General features: G+C 36.7%; 2 protein-coding genes across 2 annotated transcripts; both read left to right on the forward strand.

Moving 5' to 3' along the window:
* Positions 1–1,532: 1,532 nt before the first annotated feature.
* LOC311589533 (olfactory receptor 4N2-like) lies at positions 1,533–2,550 on the forward strand (the record flags this gene model as incomplete). The annotated part of the gene is made up of 1 exon (XM_084768062.1): positions 1,533–2,550. The coding sequence occupies exon 1, from the start codon at positions 1,624–1,626 to the stop codon at positions 2,548–2,550; it is 927 nt and encodes a 308-aa protein (XP_084624188.1). The 5' UTR covers positions 1,533–1,623.
* Positions 2,551–20,417: 17,867 nt separating this feature from the next.
* LOC311589571 (olfactory receptor 4K2-like) lies at positions 20,418–21,386 on the forward strand (the record flags this gene model as incomplete). Its single annotated transcript, XM_084768085.1, has 1 exon — positions 20,418–21,386. The coding sequence occupies one exon, from the start codon at positions 20,418–20,420 to the stop codon at positions 21,384–21,386; it is 969 nt and encodes a 322-aa protein (XP_084624211.1).
* Between the last annotated feature and the right edge of the window lie 4,156 nt (positions 21,387–25,542).

Genomic DNA, 25,542 nt, shown 5'->3' on the forward strand with positions numbered 1-25,542 from the left:
TATATTTTATTAATTTATTCATATTATATCTAAATTGTTAGCCCATCCCTTGTATCCTTCCATTCCTCCTTCCCTCCCATTTTCCCCTTACTCCCCTTCCCTATGACTGTGTCTGAGGGGGACCTCCTCCCCCTATATATGCTCATAGGGTATCAAGTCTCTTCTTCGTAACCTGCTATCCTTCCTCTGAGTGCCACCAGGCCTCCTACACTTAATTTTTAATGGTATTATTTAAAAAGCCAAAGTATTGTATAACTACAACTATGTAACACATTTTTAAAATTAGATTGAAGTATTCTTAAGTAATTTATGAGTCTTCGGTTATTTTCAATTCGAATTTCATTTCTTTCATAAGCTACTTGTGGCACACATAAACAACATTATATATATGTACATATATTCATTTTACTCTGATGCTATATAAACTATACAACTAAAAGAGGATTTCAAAAGATCAGATAAAATATACATGCCAAGAAATTAATTACGTGTTTTTATATATACGTTTATATTATGATACATGTATATAATAAATTACCTATAGCAAGAAGAGCCATGACACAATCAGGGACTATATACATGTTGCATTCTTAGTATTTGGCTATTTGTATTTGACAGCCTTGAAGAAAACATCTTTCCTATCTTGGTGCAGCTAAAATTCTGAATGTAAGTCAATCTCCATCACATCTTGTCATTATCAACTTAAAACATCTATTTATACCTAAAAACATCTTAACCCCTAAACAACTAATCTTCATTGTAAAACTAAGCTACCTGGTCTTAACTCCCTCAGAGACTTGAGAAGGAATAAACTTGATTATCTGAGTATGCCAGGAGTGTAGGTTAGTAGCTTCCCAAATGAGGTGACAGAGACAGTTTCCTACCTGAATAGTCACCCAAAACTCTCTATAATTTTGGAGCATCTTCTTCAGCATTAACAGTAATTTATCATGTTTATTTTGATACAGAGTGCAGGCCTTATAGCAAGATAATTACAAAGGATAGTATCAGTTTGCCATTCTTCAGTTAACCAAAAGTTCTGTATTTACAGCTGGCTAATGCCTACATCTTCTGTAAAGGAAAATAAAATGTTCCCAGGAAAATGCTGTTTTCCAGCATTCTTGAGGCAAAATTTATCTCTAAAAATATCAACAAATATGTAGTTTAATAGGTTTGATGAATAAATATATATGAAATAATTATTATATAATAAATATATGCATTTGCTATCAATCTTCATTCAGTCCCATGTGAAATGTATTCATGAAGACTTCAATACCTTCAAAAAACTGTTTTTTGTTTTGTTTTGTTTTTTTCATCAGGAAAACAAATAATCTTTTTGAGGACAATGAGAAATAACCCCAGAGCAATGGCATCTCTAATTTCACATGAGAGAGTCAAGCTGAAATTCTAGACTACAGCTAGAAAGAAGGTGTGACTTCAAGAACAAGACATTGACATTCATGAAACAGAAAAGCTAAAGTACTGGGAATGGCTTATGTGTATAGAGAGGTGAGTTGATGCACTTGTGTCTAACTATGCTTCTAGAAGAAGAATAGCCATGATCTAGTCAGAAAAGATATAAGGAATTATTTTATCTGTTAATGTTGTGTAGGGACTGTGATGGAGACAGAAAACAGGACAGTTGTCACAGAATTCATTCTTATAGGACTGACTCAGTCACATGACGTTCAGCGTTTGGTCTTTGCTCTGAGCTTAATTTTCTACATCATCATCTTGCCTGGAAATATGCTCATCATCTTCACCATAAGGTCAGACCCTGGACTCATTGCTCCACTTTATTTCTTCCTGGGAAATTTGGCCTTCCTGGATGCCTCCTACTCCTTCATTGTGACTCCCAGGATGCTGGTGGACATTTTTTCTGAGAAGAAGATAATTTCCTACAAAGCCTGCATCACTCAGTTATTTTTCTTACACTTTCTTGGAGGAGCTGAAGGGCTACTTCTGGTCGTGATGGCCTTTGACCGCTACATTGCCATCTGCAGGCCTTTATACTATTCCACTGTGATGAACCCCAGGCTGTGCTATGTGATGCTGTTGGCTCTCTGGTTTGGGGGTTTTGTTCATTCTATCATTCAAGTTGTCCTCATCCTCCGATTACCCTTCTGTGGCCCAAACCATCTAGATAACTTCTTCTGTGATGTCCCACAGGTCATCAAGCTAGCCTGCACGGACACCTTTGTGGTTGAGCTCCTAATGGTCTTCAATAGTGGCCTGCTTACCCTTCTGTGCTTTCTTGGGCTTCTGGCTTCCTATGCCGTTATCTTATGCCATGTGCACAGGTCATCTTCTGAAGGAAAAAACAAAGCCATATCCACGTGTACCACTCATGTTATAATTATCTTTCTTATGTTTGGACCTGCAATTTTTATCTACACACGCCCATTCACAGCCTTATCAGCTGACAAAGTGGTTTCTTTCTTCCACACAGTAATATTCCCCTTGATGAACCCTGTGATTTATACCCTTCGAAACCAGGAAGTAAAAAATTCCATGAAAAAGTTAATCATTCGGCATATAATTTGTTAATTGGCTTTTTAAATGAGCAATCAAGGCGATAATTTATCTGGCTTTTATTGTTGTAAAACAAATACTGTTTTTCCTGAGTATATCTACTTTTTCAGGTAGTATATAGCGATTCAGTGGAGTTACACATAGGGAGAGAATAAACTGTGTATGTTTTAAAGGTTGAGAAAGGACCACCCGAGTTGTTGAAGTATATTAGATGAGTGTGGTAAATGTAGAGACCAAAATTAGTAAGATGTATGAGTAAAAAACTCTAAAGGGTTTCACGTTGGCTTGTTTTAAGTCAACTTGAGACAAGCTAGAGTCATCTGAAAGTAGGGAACCTCAGTAGAGGAATGTCCCAGAAGGTCTGGATGCAGAGCATTTTGTTTTATTTATTTATTTATTTATTTATTTATTTATTTATTTGCATTAGAAATATAATTTTTTAATTTTATTTTACTAATTTATTCTTATTTATTTATTTATTTATTTTTATTTTTTTACTTTATTAATTTATTCTTGTTACATCTCAATGGTTATCCCATCCCTTGTATCCTCCCATTCTTCCCTCCCTCCCATTTTCCCCTTATTCCCCTCCCCTATGACTGTTCCTGAGGGGGATTTCCTACCCCTGTATATGTTCATAGGGTATCAAGTCTCTTCTTGGTAACCTGCTGTCCTTCCTCTGAGTGCCACCAGGTCTCCCCCTCCAGGGGACATGGTCAAAGTTGAGGCACCAGAGTATGTGAGAAAGTAATATTCCATTCTCTACTCTACTGTGGAGAGTGTTCTGTCCATTGTCTAGATCTGGGTAGGGGTTTAAGATTTACCGCCTGTATTGTCCTTGGCTGGTGCCTTAGTTTGAGTGGGACCCCTGGACCCAAATCTGCCTATCATAATGTTCTACTTGTAGGCTTCTAGGACCCTCTGGATCCTTCTACTTTGCCATTCTCCCATGCTTCTCTCATCTAGAGTCCCACTAGAATGTCCTCCCCTCTGTCTCAGTTTCCTGGTAAGTGAAGGCTTTCGTGGGACATGCCCCTTGGGCTAATATGCAGATATAAGTGAGTATATACCATTTGAGTCTTTCTGCTTCTGGGTTAACTCACTCATTATGATAATTTCTAGCTCAATCCATTTATCCACAAATTTCAGGAATTCCTTGTTTTTAATAGCTGAGTAGTATTCCATAGTGTATATGTACCACAGTTTCTTTATCCATTCTTCTACTGATGGACACTTAGGCTGTTTCCATGTTCTGGCTATTATGAATAAGGCTGCTATGAACATGGTTGAGCAAATTTTCTTGTGGTGTGCTGGAGCATCTTCTGGGTTACTAATTTATTCTTATTACATCTCAATGGCTATCCCACCCCTTGTATCCTCCCATTCCTCCCTCCCTCCTATTTTCCCCTTACTCCCCTCTCCTATGATTGTGACTGAGGGGGATTTCCTCCGCCTTTATATTAGAGCAGTTTTTTAACTGGTGATTGACATTGCATATCATGTCACCCCTGGGCTGGTGGTTCTGAGTTCTATAAAATATGAGGCTGAGGAAGCCATAGGCAGCACCCTTCCATGGGTTCTGTTCTGCATCACCTCCTGCCTTCAGGGTCCTACACTGATTGAGATTCTAGTCTGACTTCATTAACTGAGAGATTGAGATATGTAAATGTGAGTGAAAAGAACCCTTTCCTCCCTAACTTGCCTTCGGTTATGGTGCTTCATGATAGCAATAGTAACTCCAACCAGGACAGGCTCTAGGCTGAGATAGAGAGGGTCCGTATCCCATAATGTACTAATAGCAACGTAGTATTTTAAGCATGAGCACAACTAACCCACAGTTCTATCCACTGGGTAATGAATCAGGACCATAAGCTTCTATGAATAGATTAATTTGTTGTGATTTGAGGAGTAATAGTTTAGAAAATACCACCATCTGAATGCAGAGGATTTTTTTCTGCTACATGTCTGAGGTCCTCACTTATTCTCAACATCAACTGGGACAAAACACAAGCAAGTTTTGGGGCATTTTTTCTCTTTTCTGACTGTTCCTCAAGTTGAGACACAGCTTCTTTTGACCCTTTGCCTTTCTCATCATGGGAGACCATGGGAAAACATCTTATTTCCAACATCTTATTGTTTTACATGATGGTTTTCCCTGAGGTAATTTTTAAACATTTCATCCCCTCACAGTCAAACTTACGGATGCCTCTCCTTGCTTCTTTATAACAGTAAGACTTGAGTAAGACTTTATAAAAGTACCACTTATGTGAGCGTATCTACGCTGTTTACCTTCAGTGTTATCATCAGTGTTCTCCATGCAGTGTCTTCTCTAGTTAATCCAACTGCTCCCTGGGATTTCTTTGCTCCTTGCCTTCTTATTCAAGCACTTCATATACATTATTCTTTCTCAAGTTCTTTTACTTTCCCCAACCAAAGTATAATGGCATTTCTATCAGACCTCCATTGCATTCACTGTTTTTAAATAGGATAGTGCCATTTCAAATACTCATTTCTTAAACTATTGCGAGTGTGTGTGTGTGTGTGTGTGTGTGTGTGTGTGTGTGTGTGTTGCCTTCATGTATGCCTGTGCACTACACCTTTGCCTGTTGCGCACAGAATTAGGAAGAAGGTTTTGGATCACATAGAAGCACAGTTATGGGTGGTTGTGATCTACCATGTGGGTTCTCAGGATTGAACCCAGGTCCTCTGCCAAAGTAGTAAATGTTCTAAACCACCGAGATATCATTCTGTCTCCTAGTCAACATTTTTCATCTATATCAGTACCGGCCCTGCTTACTTGGAACAGGTGCTACTAAGTGCTTACTGGACAAAGACAGACAGCTTTTGATGTCAAATTCATGTGTTTTAGTCTCTGTTCAGCTTCCTTGTGGAAATATCCATCTACAGGGAAACTCAAGAAAGACACTCTTGTTTATACTCTCCTTTTCTGTGTCTTATACAGGAAGCATTTATCACTATTCACAGTTTGCTTTCATGCAGCTTTCTCACAATTAATAAATCTCTCTCTTTACTTCAATTACACAAGTACACAAAAATTCTGGGTGTTTTATCATCTTTATATTATATCACTTTAAATGTTTAGTTTTGATAAAGATAAAAATAAGAATGTATAGACTACTTAAATTATTTATTTTTTGAGATCATATTTAAATTATAATTTTCCTGTTTTCCTTCCTCTAAACCCTCCTCTATGCACACACACACACACACACACACACACACACACACACACACACACGTATATACATACTTAAATATAGTCTATTGAGTTTATATAATATTACTTGTATGTATGTCTTCAAAGCTTATCATTTGCCACTGGACAATCAATCAATGTATTTTTCCCCAAGGGAGGGCTACCTCTCCTGCTCATAGTGGTCTTTTGTTCTTACTATAGGGTTGACGCCTCTTGCACTCTTCCTCTTCCTCTTCCAGTCTGACTTGTTTGTTGGTGTCATCGTTATTCAGTTCATGTTTCAGCTGTCACATTGGTGAGACTTTACCTGAGTAGCTTTTGACGTTACTAAGGAGACATACTGCATGGAGCTGCAAACTCCATGATACTATGGCTATTAAAATGTTTCTGACTCCTCTCCCTCATTGTTCACTGGACCTTAGATGTGGGAATGTTTTGTAGATGTATCCATTGGAACAGTGTGATCCCTACCAACGATCTGTAAACATTTGTCCTTATAACCACAGATAAGTGAAGTCCTTACCCCTCACCATGGATACAGTTGCCCAGCTACTCGTTCCATTTTGGTTTTACTGTTTACCTAGGCACATTGTCTTATGATGCCTGCCTCTACGATGGTTTTCTTAATTTCCTCTATTCAGGTAGATGGTTTAGACACCTCTATCACCCATAGTGCCTTCTTTTCTTGGGAAATCACTTTCTTATTCTCTGGAGACAAATCATCATTTTTCTCTGTGACAGCATAGAACAAGTTTTTTAATGGACAAATATTTATGAGAAACAACACAACTTTTTCCATATATATGTGTGTATATATAAACACACAAACACATATACACATATATAGTATATGGTATGAGTACAACTCTGATAATTAATATAATGGTCTTGTAGAAATAAATTTTACACTTGATCTTAGGCAAAAGGCCGAGAAGCAATGTAGAAATAAATTTTAACAAATGTGTATTAGTCCTTAAGTCACTTTTGTGTTTGTTCAGGGTATTAATATTTTTCATAAGAAGGATAAATTTTGGCCATACAGTTATACACTATAGATATTTTGACTAAATTATTAAGAAATATTGCTTTCTCCAAAGATAATTACTAATGAAAGTAATGTTAGTGGTGTCAAGAAATAGGAAAAATTGTTGAATATACTGCATTATATTAAAGAATATAATTATGTAGGATTTATAAAAATAAAATAACTTGCCAGTATTATGTTAATTAATTGAGAAAATCCAGAAACAAAATGTTGCCTTCATTATTATGCTAATGTGAAACAAAGATTATGCAGTACACATCTATGATTACAAAACATTAGCTACAATCCTTGGGGCATAGTCACCATAAAGACCACAGGAAATGGGTGACTGTATGTATAAAAAAGTGTCCTAGTACACTTTCATGGGAATGTAAGATCCAGGCATTATAGAAAATGGTACAGAAGTTAGTTGTTCTAATACTGAAAAAACTAGAGCATCCATATGACTCAGCAATCCCATTCTTGGGCATTTATCTGAAGTAACTGAAATCAGTACCTTAAACAAATATCAGAACTACCATATTTACTGTAGCTTTATTCACAGTAACTATTGTATGAAAACAACATATTTGCCAACTGACAGATACATAGCTAAAATCTGATGTACAGGCACATACCCCCAAGAATGATATTTAATGAAAGAGAGTGAGGCATTTTTATTTGTGACAAGATATTTTAACTTTTAGAAGAGATTTTATTAATTCAATAAAAATATATCAAAGAGGATCTTCTGTATCACTTATTTGTAGTTATAATATGAAAAATTGAAATCCTATTATCAGATAGTACGATAGTGTTTACTAGGGTATGGAATTGAAGAAAATAGGAGTTATCAGAGACCATGATATGGTATAAAAAGAAAATTTTCATAATAATTCCTGAAGTTCTAATACAAAATTCTCTATTGTTGATTCAAAACATAATAGAGTAGGTTTTAGCATCCTGTTATCCATATCCATTCCCATGAGATAACTACATGAGGTGACGATTGTGCAGTGCATCTGTATAAAGAATTATCGTTTTTTATATCTTGAATATATTCACCATTAATTGTACAAGTAAATATTTAATAACTAAAGATCTATAAACTCTGTGACCACAATGACAACAGGCCTGGCAAAACATACCCACTGATGTAATCATAGCAGAGTATTATGGGATTAATCAAACACTTTCTGACTGGGTTTACCTCCCTCTATACAAGAAGATACCCGTAGCAGACACCAAGAACCTGTGTCTAGTCAGTTAATAGACCTGTAGGAAAAAACAATTAATATTATTCTGCTAAGTGGACATAATATTAATTCACTTTCTTGTGACCCTAGCCTAATGAATCTCTCAAATCTCATGAGAAAGGAAAAATATTCTCAGTTAGTGTTTAAATTAAGCAAATTAAAATAGAATAACAACAAATACTAAGATTAGGATTCTTCCTCCATATCTATTTAGGTATCTACTGCTCTTGAGGCAGTTTTTTATCCTACAATAGTAGAATATTTTCTCTAAGAAGTATTATGACTTCAAAGTCTTCTTGAGGTCTCAAGCTATCTTCAAACAGTCTTTCTGCTTATGTCATTTCATTAGCAAAACCATGCAGCCAAAAAAGCAGTTATTGCATGCAAAATTTTAAAAAACTGCCAGTAGACTCTCTACTTTAACAGAACTCCTAGAAGCTCAGTCTCATGCTTGCCCTCCTAAACACAGTGTCTTACCCTTCAAGTAGGAAAGGAACTCCTTGTTTTACCAGAGACCATGTTGGTGGCCAGGAATTTAACCCTCAACTTGAGTAGAAACCCCATTGCTTAACCACAGGCCATACCAACCAGATGACCAGAGAAAAAACAGAAATAAAGAAAAAACACCCACTCAACAAAGATAAACTCATGAATTAGCATCCTACCTGCAATCACTCCAAAACCCAGAAGCCTAGAGATCGGCATGAGAACAGAGTCAACAACATCCAAGGCAGTATGTCACCACCAGCACCCCATAACCCTTCTACAGAAAGCCCTAAATAGTCCAACACAGCAAAAGTACAGGCTGTTAAAGCTACTATATGAAGACAATTGAGGTCCTTAAGGAAGAAATGAATAAATACCTTAAAAATTCCAGGAAACACAAATGAACAATTGGGGGAAATGAATAAATCTCTCAAAGAAGGGCACAAGTCAAAACAAGAACTGGTCACAACTGGAAAACGGAAGTAGAAACAATAAAGAGAACATACAGGGAATGGAAACAATAAAGAAAATATACAGGGATCTGGGTGTGGTGACATATGCCTTTAATCCCAGCACTCAGGAGGCAGAGGCAGGTGGATTGCTGTGAGTTTGAGGCCAGCCAAGGATACACAGAGAAACCCTGTCTCAAAAAAAATTTAAAAAAATCTAAAAAACTAGGTAAGTAAATATAAGCTACAGGTACAAGAATCACAAACAGAATCCAAGAGATGGAAAAGAAGATTTTAGGCATTAAAGATACAATAGAAGAAATAAATAAACTTGTTAAAGAAAAGGTTAAATCCAAGTCTCCTGATACAAAACAACCAGGAAATCTGGGACAGAATCAAAAGACCAAACCTAAGAATAATAGGATTATAAGAAGGAGAAGATTCCCAGTTCAATGGCCCAGAAAGTATTTTCAACATAAGCATAGAAATTTTTTTAAACTAAGGAACAGATACATATAAAGGTAAAAGAATTATGTAGCATACCAAATAGATTGAACCAGAAAATAAAGTCCCCTCACACATAATAATTAAACCAGTAAACATTCAGAACAAAGAAAGAATATTAAAAGCTGCAGAAGAAAAAAATGCAAGTAACATATAAAAACAGACATATTAGAACTATACCTAACTTCTCAATGGAAACTCTAAAATCCAGAAGGGCCTAGTTAGAAATCCATCAGAGTTTACTAGAGAGATTCCAGCCCAGAATACTATACCCAGCAAAACTTTCAATTACCATAGAAGGAGAAAACACAATATTCTATGATAAAATCAAATTTAAACATTATCTATTCACAAACTCAGGTACTAGAAGGAAAACTCCAACCTAAAAAAGTTAACTACACCATTAAAACAAAGGAAATAAATACTCTCAGAACAGCAAAACCAAAAGAAGACACGCACATGCACACACACACACACACACACACACACACACACACCAGCAACAACAACAACAACAAAATAACAGGAATTGAGAAAACACAATCCATCTTTTTCCTGTATACAAGAAACACATTTCAACATCAAAGATAGACATTACCTCAGAGTACAAGGCTGGAAAAGATTTAAGCAAATGGACATAAGAAGCAAGTTGGTGTAGCCATTCTATTTTTTTTCTGAAAGAAGTTTTATTTAAATGAGAGTTTAAATGCATTACATAACATTAAAACGGGAAGGGAAAAGAAAACCAAAAGACCAGTTTGTTCCTTCATATGTTACTAGGAAGCTACTGCTATTTACTTCAAACCTCTACAGGTAGCCACATGACCCAATGGAGTCAGTTTTATATTTGTTCCCTTGTCAAAATTTAAACTGACACCAGGCTGGAATCATCCTTCAGCTGTTTCAACAGTCTTTAGCTAGGATCTATCTCTTTAAAAAGATGACCCTGGTGGCAAGCCAAATGTTCATGACTCCTCTGGAAAGGACACTCTATCTGAATTCTGCCTACCTAGTCAGACACCAGGAGTTCTTTCCTTTTTTTTACTGCTAGAGGATCCTTCTAGTGACATAACTGGTATGGTGTTACCCATCCTCTGGTTCCCTAGGGCAGGGGCCTCCCCAGAGGGACATCTGAGGAGCTTCTGGGCAGATATAGCCTCCTGTAATCTTGGGGCTCTGGCCTCGGCTGAAACACTGTATTGCTTTGTTTCAGGCTGGACACTGCCAAGGCTTCTGTCTGGCCTGTTTAAATAGGGGACTTGCAGACTAGACAGCATGGCTCTTTTCAGTTTATTGCATGAACAAGTTACAGTAGTCCAAGTTAAAAGCAGATCCCAAATGGTTACATTATACAAACTGTGAACTTTTAAAACTTGTGACAGGGAACAGAAGGGAAATTCTACTCATTGCAAGGACATCCTCACTTGTGGGTTCAGAGCCACAACACTTAAAACCCATGAACATTCAGCTGGTCGTCCTTAGCCAGTCCGAGCTCTATCAGGAACTGGCATATGTTCTTGCTCTGGTCACACTGTATCTGAATTACTTCTCTATATTCTGGATGCTCAGTTATTGTACCATTGCAAACAAATTTCTTCTTAAATGCCTTCACTAGTTACTATTTCTCACAATGTTAGCTACCCCTTGCACATCAGAAGCAATAGTCTTACTGCTGAATAAGCTCACCCTTTCTAGATCTTTCTGAACTCTGGCTGGCTGATTCAACTCAGCTGTTCTTGCTCTAACTCCTCTCCAAGCTTACTGATTCAAACTGTAATACCTTTATCATATAGGTATATGATAGGGCTTTCTGAATAGGAATCCATGTGAAGAATTGAGGCCAAAACTTAGAAGTGAGAATATATACAACTAAAATGCTTCTGCACAAGTAAAGAAGCAACCAACTGAGTGAAGCAGAAGCCCAGAGAATGGGGAAGAATCTTTGCTAACTACCCAGATTTGAGCACATATTCTGGAGTAACTTCATAAACATGGAAATTAAAAAGGGACAATTATCACTCTGGGGGTTGGGCAAGTAATAGAGATAGGAATCCATGATACATATGCTCTGATTGTAAAACTGTAAAATTGGGAGCTCCAATTGGGGATGTAGTATGAGTTAAATACAGAAGGAAGAAGAAAGGTAAATAAGAGTAAGAATGTCTGAAAAATTTATAAGGAATCAAACTGTTACCTACACACCTAAAAAGCCAATAATAAACATAAGACTATGTATACATATATACATATTTTAAATAAAATTTTCTTATCTGGGCTGACAGTACTTCCTTCAAAAGTTAAAAAACTATGTAACTGCAACTCTGGTGCCAGGGAAGAGAAATACTTCTTTGTATGTTAGTCAAGGTTGTACAAAAGACTTGCAAAGTAGTATAGACTATTGCTACTAATCTTCTTTGACACTCAGAGGTATAAGATATATGTCCCTATTGATGAAGACCCCTAAGGAAAGAAATTCCCATAATTATACAAGAAGCCTGTAGAACTCCAAATAGATTGGACCAGAAAAGAAAGGCCTCCCTCCATATAATAATCAAAACAATGAACATACAGAACAAAGAAAGAATATTAAAACCTGGAAGAGAAAGGGGCCAAGTCCCATATAAAGGAAAACTATCAAGATTACACTTGACTTCTCAACAGAGACTATGAAAGTCAGAAGCACCTGGATGGATGTCATGCAGACACTAAGAGACCATGGATGCTAACCCAGACTACTATACTGAGCAAAACCTTCAATCACCATAGATGGAGAAAACAAAGTATTCCACCACAAAACCAAATTTAAACAGTACCTAGCCACAAATCCAGCCCTACAGAAGAGTCTGGAAGAGAAACTCCAATCCAAGGAGGATAACTTCACCCAGGAAAACAAAACAAATAAATAACCACACATCTGCAAAAACAAAGGAAAGGAAGCTCACACATACTCTACTACTACCAAAAGAAAAAAAGAAAAAAAAGGAACCAACAACCACTGGTCATCAATATCTCTCAACATCAATGGCCTCAACTACCCAATAAAGAGACACAGGCTAACATAATGCATATGAAAACAGGATCTGTCATTCTGCTGCATACAAGAAACACACCTTAGCAACAAAGATAAACATCACCTTAAGAGTAAAGGACTAAAAACCATATTCCAAGCAAAGGGACTCAAGAAGCAAGCTGGAGTAGCTATTCTAGTATAAAATAAAACAGACTTTCAACCAAAACTAATCAAGAGAGATGGAGAAGGACACTTCATCCTCATCAAAGAAAAATGCACCAAGATGATGTCTCAATTTTGAATATTTATTTCCCAAATACAAGAGTACCCACATTTATAAAAGAAGTAGTACTAAAGCTTAAATCACACATTGAACCCCACACATTAATGGGAGACTTTAACACCCCACTCTCCCCAATAGAGAGATCATCAAAACAGAAACTAAATGGTGAAATAATGAAACTAATAGACACCATGAATCAAATGAACCTAACCAATGTCCACAGAACATTCCACTCAAACACAAAAGAATATACCTCAGCACCTCATGGAACCTTCTCGAAAACTGACCATACACTTGGTCACAAAACCAACCTCAACAGATACAAGACTAAAATAATCCCTTCATTTTATCAGGCTACCATGGATTAAAGCTGGACCTTAACAACAACAGAAAGAACAGAAAGCCTACAAGCTCATGGAAACTGATCAACTCACTACTCAATGACCTATGGGTAAGGGATGAAATAAAAAGAGAAATTAAAAACTTCCTAGAATTTAATGAAACCAAAGGCACAAGATACTCAAAGTTATGGGACACAGTGAAAGCAGTGCTATGAGGAAAGATGATAGCATCAATGTAATCCACCATGTAAACAAACTGAAAGAAAAAAAAACCCACATGAACATCTCCTGAGATGTCAAAAAAGAATTTGACAAAATCCAATACCCATTCATGCTTAAAGTCCTGGAGAAATCAGGCATACAAGGCACATAGTTCTACATAATAAAGGCAATATACAGCAAACCTTAGCCAACATCAAACTAAATGGAGAGAAAATCAAACCAATGCCACTGAAATCAGGGACAAGAGAAGGCTGTTCATTCTCTCTCCATATCTCTTCAATATAGCACTTGAAGACCTAGCTACAGCAAGAAGACAACTAACAGAGATTAAGGGGATAACAAATTGGAAAGGAAGAAATGAAATTACCACTATTTACAGATGGTATGATAGTATACACAAATGACCCCAAAAAGTCTACCAGGGAACTTCTACTGCTGATAAACACCTTCAGCAAAGTGGCCGGATAAAAAAATCAACTCAAAGAAATCATAAGTACCCCTGCTGTATACAAATGACAAATGGGTTGAGAAAGAAATTAGGGAAACTACATCATCTCAGTAGTCACAAATCATATAAAGTATCTTGGTATAACTCTAACCAAGCAAGTAAAAGACTTGTATGAAAAAAATTCAAGCCTCTAAAGAATGAAATCAAAGAAGTTATCAGAAGATAGAAAGATCTCCCATGCTCATGGATCAGAAAGATCAACATAATAAAAATGGCCATCTTATCAAAAGCAATCTACAGATTCAACGCAATTCCTATCAACATTGCTCCACAATTTTTTTACAGATCTTGAAAGATCAAGTCTCAACTTCATATGGAAAAACAAAACAAAACAAAAACCCAGAATAGCTAAAGCAATCCTGTACAATAAAATATCGTCCAGCAGAATTTCCATCTGGATCTCAAGCTGTACTATAGAGCAACAGTAATAAAAACAACATGGTACTGGCATAGAAACAGGCCAGTTGATCAGTGGAATCAAGACTCAGAAATAAACCCACATACCTTTGGACATAAAACCAGACACACTAAATCTGTTAGAACAAAAAATGGGGAAGACTCTTGAACTCATTCCCACAGGAGACAACTTCCTGAACAGAACATCAACAATTCAGGCTCTAAAGTCAGCAATTAATAAATGGGACCTCATGAATCTGAACAACTTCTATATGGCAAAGGACACTGTCAATAGAACAAAACTACAGCCTAGAGATTGGGAAAGGATCTTCACAAACCCTACATCAGACAAAGGATTAATATCTAAAATATATAAGGAACTCAAGAAATTAAACACCACCAAACCAAATAACCCAATTACAAAACTGAAGTATAGAGGTAAACAGAGAATTTTCAACAGAAGAATATCAAATGGCTGATAAGCGCATAAAAAATACTCAACATCCCTAGTTATCAGAGAAATACAAATCAAAATGACTCTAAGATTCCATCTTACACCTATAGGAATGGCTAAGATAAAAAACTCAAGTGACAGCACATGTTGGCAAGGATGTGGAGAAAGGGGAACACTCCTCCATTGATAATGAGAGTATAAACTTGTACAGCTACTTTGGAAATCAATCTGACACTATCTCAGGACACTGGGAATAATTCTACGTCAAGACCCAGCTATACCACTCCTGGGCATATACCTGTAAGATGAGCCACCATACATTAAAGACATTTGCTCAACTATGTTTATGGCAGCCTTATTCATAATAATCAGAATCTGGAAACAACCTAGATGTCCCTCAACTGAAGAGTGGATAAAGAAACTGTGATACATTTATACAATGGAATACTACTCAGCTACTAAAACAAGGAAATCATGAAATTTTCAGGCAAATGGATAGAATAAAAAATATCCTGAGTGAGGTAACCCAGGCCCAGAAACACATGCGGGTATATACTCACTCATAAGTGGATATTAACCACATAATACAGGGTAAACACACTACAATTCAGAGACTTATGCCCTAACCAATGTGTGCATGTATGTATGTATGGTGTGTATGCATGATGTTGACCTAGACCCTCTGCTCAAATGTAGAAGACAGGCAGCACAATGTCCTTGTGGGTTCTACAATATGGGGTATCGGGACTACTTCTGACATGGACTCTGGTCCCCCAACGTTGATTACTTCCCCTGGCAGGGAGGACTCTCCAGGCCACAGAGGAAGAAGACACAATAGTACAGATGAAATGTGTTAGGCTGAGGTCAGATGTCAGGGGAGGAGGGCTCCCTTTCTGAGGACTAGCAGAGGGAGGGGGGAGAGGGGATGAGGGAGGGAAGGTGGGATCAGGAGGCAATGAGGGAGGGGCTTACAATTGGGATGTAAAGTGAACAAACTAAAAAGAAAAAAGAAAAAGGTCAAAATGAAACAGATGTAGACAAAAGAGAGACTGCTAACTCAAGTCAGTCTATACTTACATGAATTCAGACTGCAAAACAAGCAGGTAACATATTCCTAATCCCACTACATGGTAATAGCTCTGAGACTGGCAAAAAAAATAGCCATCAACAACATCTGAAATCCCTTCATGGTAAAAACCCAAAGAGACCAGCATGGAGAAAACGTATCTCAATATAATAAAGGTTATACATGACAAAACTATAGCCACCGTCATATTAAATGGAGAAAAATCTAAATCATTATCACTGAGATCAGGATCATAAAATGGGTGCCCATTCGCTCCATTATTATCCAGTACAGTGCTTGAAGTATTAGTTATAGCAATAACAGATGGAGCTAAAAAGGGATACAAGTAGAAAAAGAGGTTAAAACATCTCTATGTGTAGATGGTGTGATTCTGTTACCTGAGAGACCCCAAAGACTCTAACTGGAAACTCCTAGAGCTGATAAATAGTTCAAAATTGGTTACAAAACTGCCATATTCAAACCAGTAACCTCCTTATATACTAAGGATAAACATATTGAAAAAGAAATAACAGAAACAATCCTATTCACAATAGACAAATAAAATAAAACTCCAAACAAATCTTCCAAAGAAAGTGAATGACATCTATAATCTACCATGAAAAATGTTAGACACTGAATAAAGACATTGGCAAAGGCACTAGAAGACAGAGAGACCTCCCATGTACATGGGTGGTAGAATTAATCTTGTGAAAAATGACCACTTTACCTAAAGCAGGCTACAGATCCAATGTAATTTCCATCACAATTTTTAGGTAAATTGAGGGAACTGGAAAACGTATATTACATAAGACAGTGCTAACACAGAAAAACAAATGCATGTCTCCTATACCTGGATCTAGCATTGAATCTTTAGCAAATGTTTAATGTACATACCAGGGAGCTAGCTGGGGGTCACTGAGGGGAGAAGGGGAGAGAAGGCTAACACTAAGGATGTTTTTTTTTTAAAAAACCACATTGTAGCTAGACAGATGTTTCTGCAATTAAGATCCCCTGCTGCTCTTGCAGAGGACCTGGGTTCAGTGTCTAGCACCCATGCAGTATCTGTCAATCATTGGGAACTCTAGTTTCAGGGCATCTAACTTGATTTTCTTGTCTCTGAGGCCACTAAGTTCACAAATGGCATGATAACACACAGGGTAAAACACCTATATGCATAAAATAAAATGGAATAAAGTCATATTTAAAACTTTTAAATGGCTCAGGTAAACCTAGTTTACAAGCGTCAAATACATATATATGATATGCACACCCATATCACAGAAACACATAAACATTTAAATGAATTGCGATATCTTTTATGTGGACATAACCTAGTCGCAGAAACAGCCCACTTTATGCTTGTCTTTGCGGAGTGCTTAGTGTCTTGTCAGATACTTCAGCTAACTGGTCTTACGGCAAGTATGTATCTTTTGGTGATAAATTAGCTGTGTCTTAAAGAATAGTTTCTAGCTTTGAGATTTTGAACAGTTAAGTGTAAATGGAAATATCTCTGTAATTTTGTTTTTTGGCTCCCTCTCCTAGACAGGCTCCAGCTGTACTGTCTTTTGTAAAGAACACAGTTTCATCATGACAGTGCCTCCCACTTTAAATAAAGGAGGCGCACCCACGGCTCCCTTTGCAACTCTGAAACGGTTTCTATCTTAGAACTTTAATAAGTCCCACTGCAAGGGGATTGTAGGATGGAATCCCCGATTTCCTAAATGTCACTGTCTTCTAGAGGCTTCTATATCCAGACCAGAGAAAATATATATTCGTGTTCCTGGCTACTGCTGCTTGCTAAGGCCCATGTGATTTCTGAAGACTTACACAGCTTTTAGGATGTGGTGAATCATATTCTGACTGCATAGCTGGTGAGTAGGTTACAAATTGGATATAATAGTAAAGATTTTGGGAGCGAATTGTGTCTTGTGTCTTGGTAACACTTTTAAAAACTAATTACATAAAGTGTAAATGGATATATAATAAAGAAAAAGCATACTTAACTTGAAGAAGAAAGAAGGCATAGTTTACTGCAGAGTGATTAGAGTTGCCTGTCTAGAGATGAAGAGTGAATAAAGCTTCATTTGTGGAAATTGTAAAAATAGTTTCCATCATAAATAAATCATTGTCAGGGAAGTATGAAAAAACAACAAAATGTGTTAGCCACACTTTTTAATATAAAGTAAATAATTTTGTGTACAAGAAATTTTAATTATTTTGTTTTCATGGTATTTTACTGAATCCCTAAAATTAAGCAAGATTTAGATATCTTGTTGCATGATGCTATATCAATTATTACTAATAAAATTACACAAAGGACCATTTGTTTTCAATCCTGGAACTGTCTTTGGCTGTCACTCAGGAGCTAGGCTAGGGGCAACATGTACACCATCTACTCTAACTGTCACAATTCAAGAGGCCCTCAGGTAGAAAGGCTGCTGAGATATGCTCTAGGTCAAAAACATCATTACTGCTCTTGTCTACTGAGTGATGGTCCCATTTTAAGAATTCTACAATATTGTTTTCTGAAGGAATTTCACAATGTTTATTAATCATGAAAAAGCAAATTGAATACGTACAAGTAAATGGTATGCAAATATACTTTCTTCTTTGTGAGTAAACGGGAAGCTACTTACGTGAAAAATAGCATTAATGGTAATGGTTTAAATTTGAGCATTGAATGTCCAGTAAGTTAAATATAAAACAGTGACAAAGATTATAACTTGGAGAGCCTATTTTTTTTTGTACAGCATTTAAGAAGTGAGCTTGATGTTTTATTCCCTTTGTCATCTTCCTGGTTCTGAATGAGCTACAGGGTATGCCACAACTGATCAACTGTCATAGGATTTCTTCTCTCAGGGAAGAAGATGCAGTGAGTAAAAGTTTTGTGTTAAGTGCTCAAAAAGGAAGCCAAATTATTTTGGAAGAATTGCTTTAATTTTTACTAAGATTTATTCTTTAGCTAGAAACCACAACACCACTCTAAGTCCAGGCACATGCTGAACTGTGAATTCGGACGAAGGCAAGCACACTAAACACTGGTCCCTGAATTGATACATTGGCACTGGCAGAAGGGTGAAGTCTCTCTGTGTTAATCTTCAGTCAAAAGCAATTTCAATCCTAGTCTCAAATTTTCATATATTGATTGTTGTAATATATGCATTTTCATTACTATTTCAATCACATTTTGAGCATCATTAAAAGTAAACTAATGAAAGATAAATAGTGGAAAAATTCAGTTTGTTCATTTCATTTACTTTTGAGCATACTCTGAATTTATGAGAAAGATGTCATTCTTTCCTACCTACTTACATTAATATGAAGAATAACTTAAATGTTACTATAGAAAGACACTTTAAATTTCTTGGCACAAATCACCTTGTTTCATTCACATATTTAAACTTTAATCATTTTTAGTGTACTTAGAAAATTTTGTATATAAAATAGGAAGTAAAAATCACATTTTCAAAGATGGGTAATATATGAGATTTGATATTAACATATGTATTAATAGACAAGTTATTACTAAAACTATAGATGAAATACAGTGACAATTCTAAAATGGGTTAACATGGCAAAAGGATCCACCTGTAAAATATTGGTTTAACCAAAAATGAGGAAAGAAGTTATATTGGTGCTATACAGATTTTTTAAATAACTAACAGCTGAAATAGCAGTAGATTGCTCTTGATTGATTTATTGATCATTTTTTCTCATAAAAATGCACTTTACAAAGAATTTAGTTACATTTTCTTCAGTCAAAATCTACTGTGCATTAGGCGGCTAGAGGAGTTAACTTGTCTCTCACATTAACTTTCATCAGTCGGGACCCATTTTTATTTCATTTGTTCCAGGCTTTTGACATTTTGATAGCCATTCATACACAATAACATTTTCAAAATATAGAAGAACTGTCACTGAAAAATTAACTTAAAAATGGACTGAGTCCTGAAAGTATGTTTCTAAGCATCTCATCTTAATTTAACACACTAGCACTGTGGTGCATACTGATGATCCAGAGCGCAAAGGATGGGCATTGTCTTTAAAAACACTGTTCTTGATATAAGCTGAGGTTACCCCTCAGGTGTTCACAAGTATATTTTTTGGTCATTAATAATTTCACGAGCTTAAAAATGTAAAGGTAAGGAATTTATCATTCTCATAGAGTGAAGCTGTGTGAAGTCACCATATTTTTAATTATTGTGAATTAAAAACACCCTCAGAATGGCTGGTTGGTAATGATTCCACTTCTTTCACATAAGAAAAGCTTAGAGAACTCAGTTCTTATTTTCTTGTATATGTATTGTTTAACACATTCCATGAGCTTAGTACATCTTTCTATACATGTGCCCCCTGAAGCCTGGTGTAGTCAGATGGGGGTTTTGTGGGCTATGATGGTCAGGCTGACACATACTGTGCTTGCCTGCTGGACAGATCCAAGAGGCTGTGCTTTTCAGATGTCACACAGCACCAGTTATCTAAGTGGCTCCAAAAGAAAAATCATTTCACACCTAAGAACACGTTTAGATAGATTCTAGGTAACCAGTGAGCTAGATAATTATTAAGTTATGTCATAAGTTCTTCATGAACAGCTATAGAAACATTGTGTGTTCCCAACGCTATAATTTTGTCTCTTTTATGAATACAGAGCAGAGTCTACAGATAGATGGAGAGGATTAACCATTCCAGAGTGCCAGAATTCGTGTTGCTTGGACTTACTGATTCTCCTGAGCTTCAAATATTCTTCTTTGTGGCATTTTCCATTTTTTATCTAATGACAATGTTTGGGAACTGCCTAATTCTGTTCACTGTCCTCTCCACCTCACATCTTCACTCCCCCATGTTCTTCCTTCTCAGCAACCTTTCCCTGATTGACATATGCCTCTCCTCCTTTGCAACACCAAAGATGATCATGGACTTCTTTGTTCACCATAAGACCATCTCTTTTGACGGGTGCATTTCTCAAATCTTTCTTTTGCATCTTTTCACTGGAACTGAAATCGTACTGCTGATTTCCATGTCTTTTGACAGGTATATCGCCATATGTAAACCTCTCTACTATTCAACAATTATGAGCCAAAAGGTGTGTGTTGGGCTGGTGGTAACTTCTTGGATGGTAGGCTTCCTACATACCATGAGTCAGCTGGTTTTTATCCTCTATTTGCCCTTCTGTGGTCCCAATGTAGTAGACAGCTTCTTCTGTGACCTTCCTTTGGTAATCCAACTGGCTTGTATAGATACATATGTTCTTGGTATCTTCATGGTCTCAACCAGTGGTGTTATTGCTCTTATAAGTTTTCTGCTCTTGCTCATTTCCTATGTTGTGGTGCTTGTCACTATCAGGAACCACTCCTCAATTGGGTCATCGAAGGCTCTTTCCACCTGCACTTCACATTTCATAGTTGTGCTGATGTTCTTTGGACCGTGCATTTTCATTTATGTGTGGCCTTCCACAAATTTTCTGATGGACAAAATACTCTCTGTCTTCTACACCATCTTCACCCCTTTTCTGAATCCACTAATCTATACTTTGAGAAACCAAGAAGTGAGAACAGCGGTAAAGAAGAAAATAAGTAACCAATATTTCACTTTTGGGAAAATAAATCCACATTATACAGTGAAAGGACCAGAGTGATCCTGAGAGTATGCTCAGGTTTTTTTTTTTAAAAATAGAATAGCAGATAATTAGCTTAGGATCTGCCTTTCAAATCATTTGGTCTAAATTTATGATACCAAGAAGTCAGGGTTGAGAGCTGTGCAGCAGCTTGATTTAAAATTAGTGCTGTGTTTGCTAGTTTTTTGTGATCATGGATCCATTTGACACTGTGTTGAAGTCTATAATGTATTTTCATAGAAGAGTTACTTTGCCAAAATTTTGAACATAGATTCATTTTCATGTATCTGTATACATATATGTCAGGGTTGACATTCTGTAAAAATCTCTATATGAAATGTCCTCATGTTTTCTAATCTAGAGCACCCTTCTTTGGCTTCTTGTGATGTTTTATGGTCTCCACTTTAATTTAAAACTTTAAATAGGATTTCAGAACATAACAAGCTTTATCAATAACATTAGAAAATTTCATTGGGAAATTGATATTGTGAAATAATCTTTTAAATAACACTAAACAATTTTAGTTAGTGGGTCAAATTGTTTGAATCCTAAGAAAAATGTGAACACAATAGAATAAAACTTTAACAATATTGATTCTCAATGGGCAGACTACTGTTATTGGATGAGTGATGGAGCAAACTAATCAACTGAGAATCTGTGGCATTTAAATAATAGGAAATAGACTATTTAAATAAATTTGCTTTTAGAACTTTGCTATGAATAATAGATATAATAAACTTACTGACTATTAAAATTTATTGTGTGAGAATACTATTAACTGCTGAGTTCATGGTATACTTAAATTTTTAAATAAAATTTTATACAAAATAGTTTAAATAAAAAATTTTATTACAATGTTATTAAGTTTGCATCTAATTTTCAATACCATTGGTTAGTGAGAAGAAAAGATAAAAATAATTTTAAAAAATGTATGGTTCATTACTACCTAACTTGACTTATTACCAAATCATGTGAAGTAGACTTTAAAAAAATTCTAACATGATCTTGGCTTTCAGATGATCCATTTTCTAAACTCCTGAAGAACCAAAAGCATAACCATTTTTTATTGATCCAAGGCTAACTCATGGTAAGAAGCAAAGAACATTGATGAAGACCAATAACGATCACCGAATCAGGTCCTGGAAGAGTCATTTTACCTTTTTATCACTTTTTATCTCTAATATGAGATTATGAAAAGTAGACTAATCTGTTTATAGTAATATTTTATAAAAAGGAGATGTGATTTCCATTTTCCTTGAACTATGTCTTAATTTTAATTGATGTGCTGGGAAAAGTACTAGCAAAGTCTTACTTAATTTTGTGCTGTTTTTTCCCTTTAATTTATTTCTTCACTTTACATACCCATTGCAGACTCCTCCTTCCTCTCCTCCTATCCCACTTTTCCAACTTCTTCCCCTGCTTCCTTCTCCTTGTTTTTTTCAGAGAAAGGGCCCTCCCACACTCCAACCCCCGCCCCACCTGCCACTCTACCCAGCCACTTCACTTGCATCAGGGCTAAGTGTGTCCTTTTTTTACTGAGGCCAGACAAGGCTGCCCAGCTAAGGGAAAGTGATCCAGTTTGTTAAAACGGTAGTAAAAACATTTTGGCTTCCATTTGTAATCTAGAATGTGTGATGAAGCTAGGTTAGAATGTCTAATATTTTGACACACCAGGAGATTGTTTATTCCCTGAATCAATGGATATAAAAAATTATGAAAGCAAGCTGTCACCAGTGACTTAGAGCATTACAACCATGAAAACAAAACAAAACAAAACAAAACTTGAGCTCTTGTCTCTCAAAGACACAACATACTTCTGTAATAACAACTTCAAAGACATTTTTAATATTTGAAGAAATGTAGTTAAGAACTAAATATTTAATTTGCGAGCTCTCTCTCTCTCTCTCTCTCTCTCTCTCTCTCTCTCTCTCTCTCTCTCTCTCTCTCCACACACACACACACACACACACACACACACACACACACACACACACATATTTGTTGTTCTTGTTTTTTCTAGACGGGGTTTCTCTCTGCAGCTTTGGTTGTCTTAGACTCGCTTTGTAGACCAGGCTGGCCTTGAACTCACAGAGATCCACCTGCCTCTGCCTCCTGAGTGCTGGGGTTAAAGGCGTGTGCCACCACGCCCAGCTAAGAGCCAGTTTACTTTTAAGTAAATATGAACTCATTCTTGTTGCCTCAGGTAAGCAAAACATACAGAAAAGATTGGCATACTGTCTCATTTCTGTTCTTATGCCAAAATATCTTTATTTAAAATGTGAAATCTAGCTCTAAAATACTATTGTTTAGTTCAGTAATTCATTGTTGAGCACCTATTGTATTTCAAATCCTTGTTGGGTGCTGAAAGACCATTCAAGTACAAGATCTGCTTCTTTGTCATAGAAAGGCTTAAATAACTTAGATAATTGTCTGTTAGAAATCTGAATCCCAGAAATTTGTTCAACTTCTTAAACTTTGAGCAAATTTCTGTAGCGTTGTTTTTAGCCTCAGCTTCAGCACCTATGATTTTGTAGTAACTGTGTGTAATCACTACTGATGCTGATATTAAATTTAAAAAGTGTAATGTATTTAGCAGTGACAAATACTAAGTAATAATATGTTATTTTTGTTGTTGTGTTTAAAAAAAAGCACAAAAGCACAGGAACTGAAATAGAAATGAAGATATTCAAACTTGTATGACATAATATGTTTTATTTTCAAAATATTGCAAATAACTTTAGTCTGGGCTCATTTGTATGGTTCAGTTATTGTTCCAGTGTACATCTGTGTTTTTCTAAACAAGTATTATATTTTGTGAATTTTTCTTAAATTGAAATACTTTGCATAACAGTGTGGAAAAAGTTAAATAAGTGTACCGTGTCTGCATATATACTCACTTATAAGTGGATATTAGCCATAATGTACAGATTAACCATGCTACAATTCTCAGATCTGAAGAAGCCATGGAGGGCTCAAGGGAAGATTCCAGAATCTCACTCAAAAGAGGAAATAAAATAGGCATCTGAAGTAGATGGAGGAAGAGAGCTAGGTGAGAAAGGGGGAGGTGGTGAGGGCAACAGGGGTGAGGATCAGGTATTGGAGAGCAGGAGTGAGATGGGAGGGAGGAATGTGGAAGAGAACAGAAATAGGCCGTGGAGCATCTCTGGAGCATGGAAGGCTCCCAGGAGTTTGTGGGGCTGACCGTAGCTGAGACTCCTAGCAATGGGGCATATGGAGCCAGAAGTTGGCACCTCCTGTAGCCAGGCAGGACTTCCAGTGGAGGGATGGGGGCACCAACCCACCCATAAAACCTTCAAACCAAGATTCATCCTGCCTACAAGAAATGTAGGAATAAAGATGGAGCAGAGATTAAGGAAATGGCACACCAATGACTGGCCTAAATTGAGGCCCAGCCTGTGGGAGAGAGCCAATCACTCACACTATTAATGATACTCTGCTATGCTTGCAGACAGGAGCCTAGCATAATTGCCTTCTGAGAGGCTTCATTGGCAGCTGATAGGAATAGATGGAGAGACCCATAGCCAATCAGAAGGTGGAGCTTGGGAGTTTTGTGGAAGAGTGGGAGGAAGGATAGAGGGAGCTGGAGAGGTCAAGGACATCACAAGGAGACCTGCAAAGAAAAGCAGCCTGGGCCCATGGAGGCTCACAGAGACTGAATCACCAACAGAAGAGCTTTCATGGGCCAGACCTAGACTCCCTTCACATATGTATCAGATGTACAGCTTGGTCATCACGTGGGTTCCCTAATAATGGGAGTAAGGCCTGTCTCTGACTCTGTTCCCTGCCTTTGGATCTCTTCCCCATAGGCTGCCTTGTCTAGCCTTAGTGGGAGAGGATGGGATTAGTCCTGCTGTGACTTAAGGAGCCAGGGTGGGTTGGTACCACTTAGGAATCTCCCTTCTCTGAAAAGAAGTAGAGGGGAAAATGGGAATAAAGGCATGAAGGTGGGACTGGGTGGAGGGGGAGAGGACTGGTATCAGGCTGTGAAATTATTAAATTAAAATAAAAGTATATTGTGTCTGACAAGTCTTACAATGTTTCCTTCCTTCTGTTTTCATACACATACACAAATATGCATATACACTTGCTTGTATATCTAAAATCTAAAATTTACAAATGAGAAAAAAAACTTATGAAAAAATATCTTGACTGTTTA

The sequence above is a fragment of the Acomys minous genome (genome assembly GCF_964271855.1).
Source record: "Acomys minous genome assembly, chromosome: 18".
Taxonomy (NCBI): Eukaryota; Metazoa; Chordata; class Mammalia; order Rodentia; family Muridae; genus Acomys; species Acomys minous.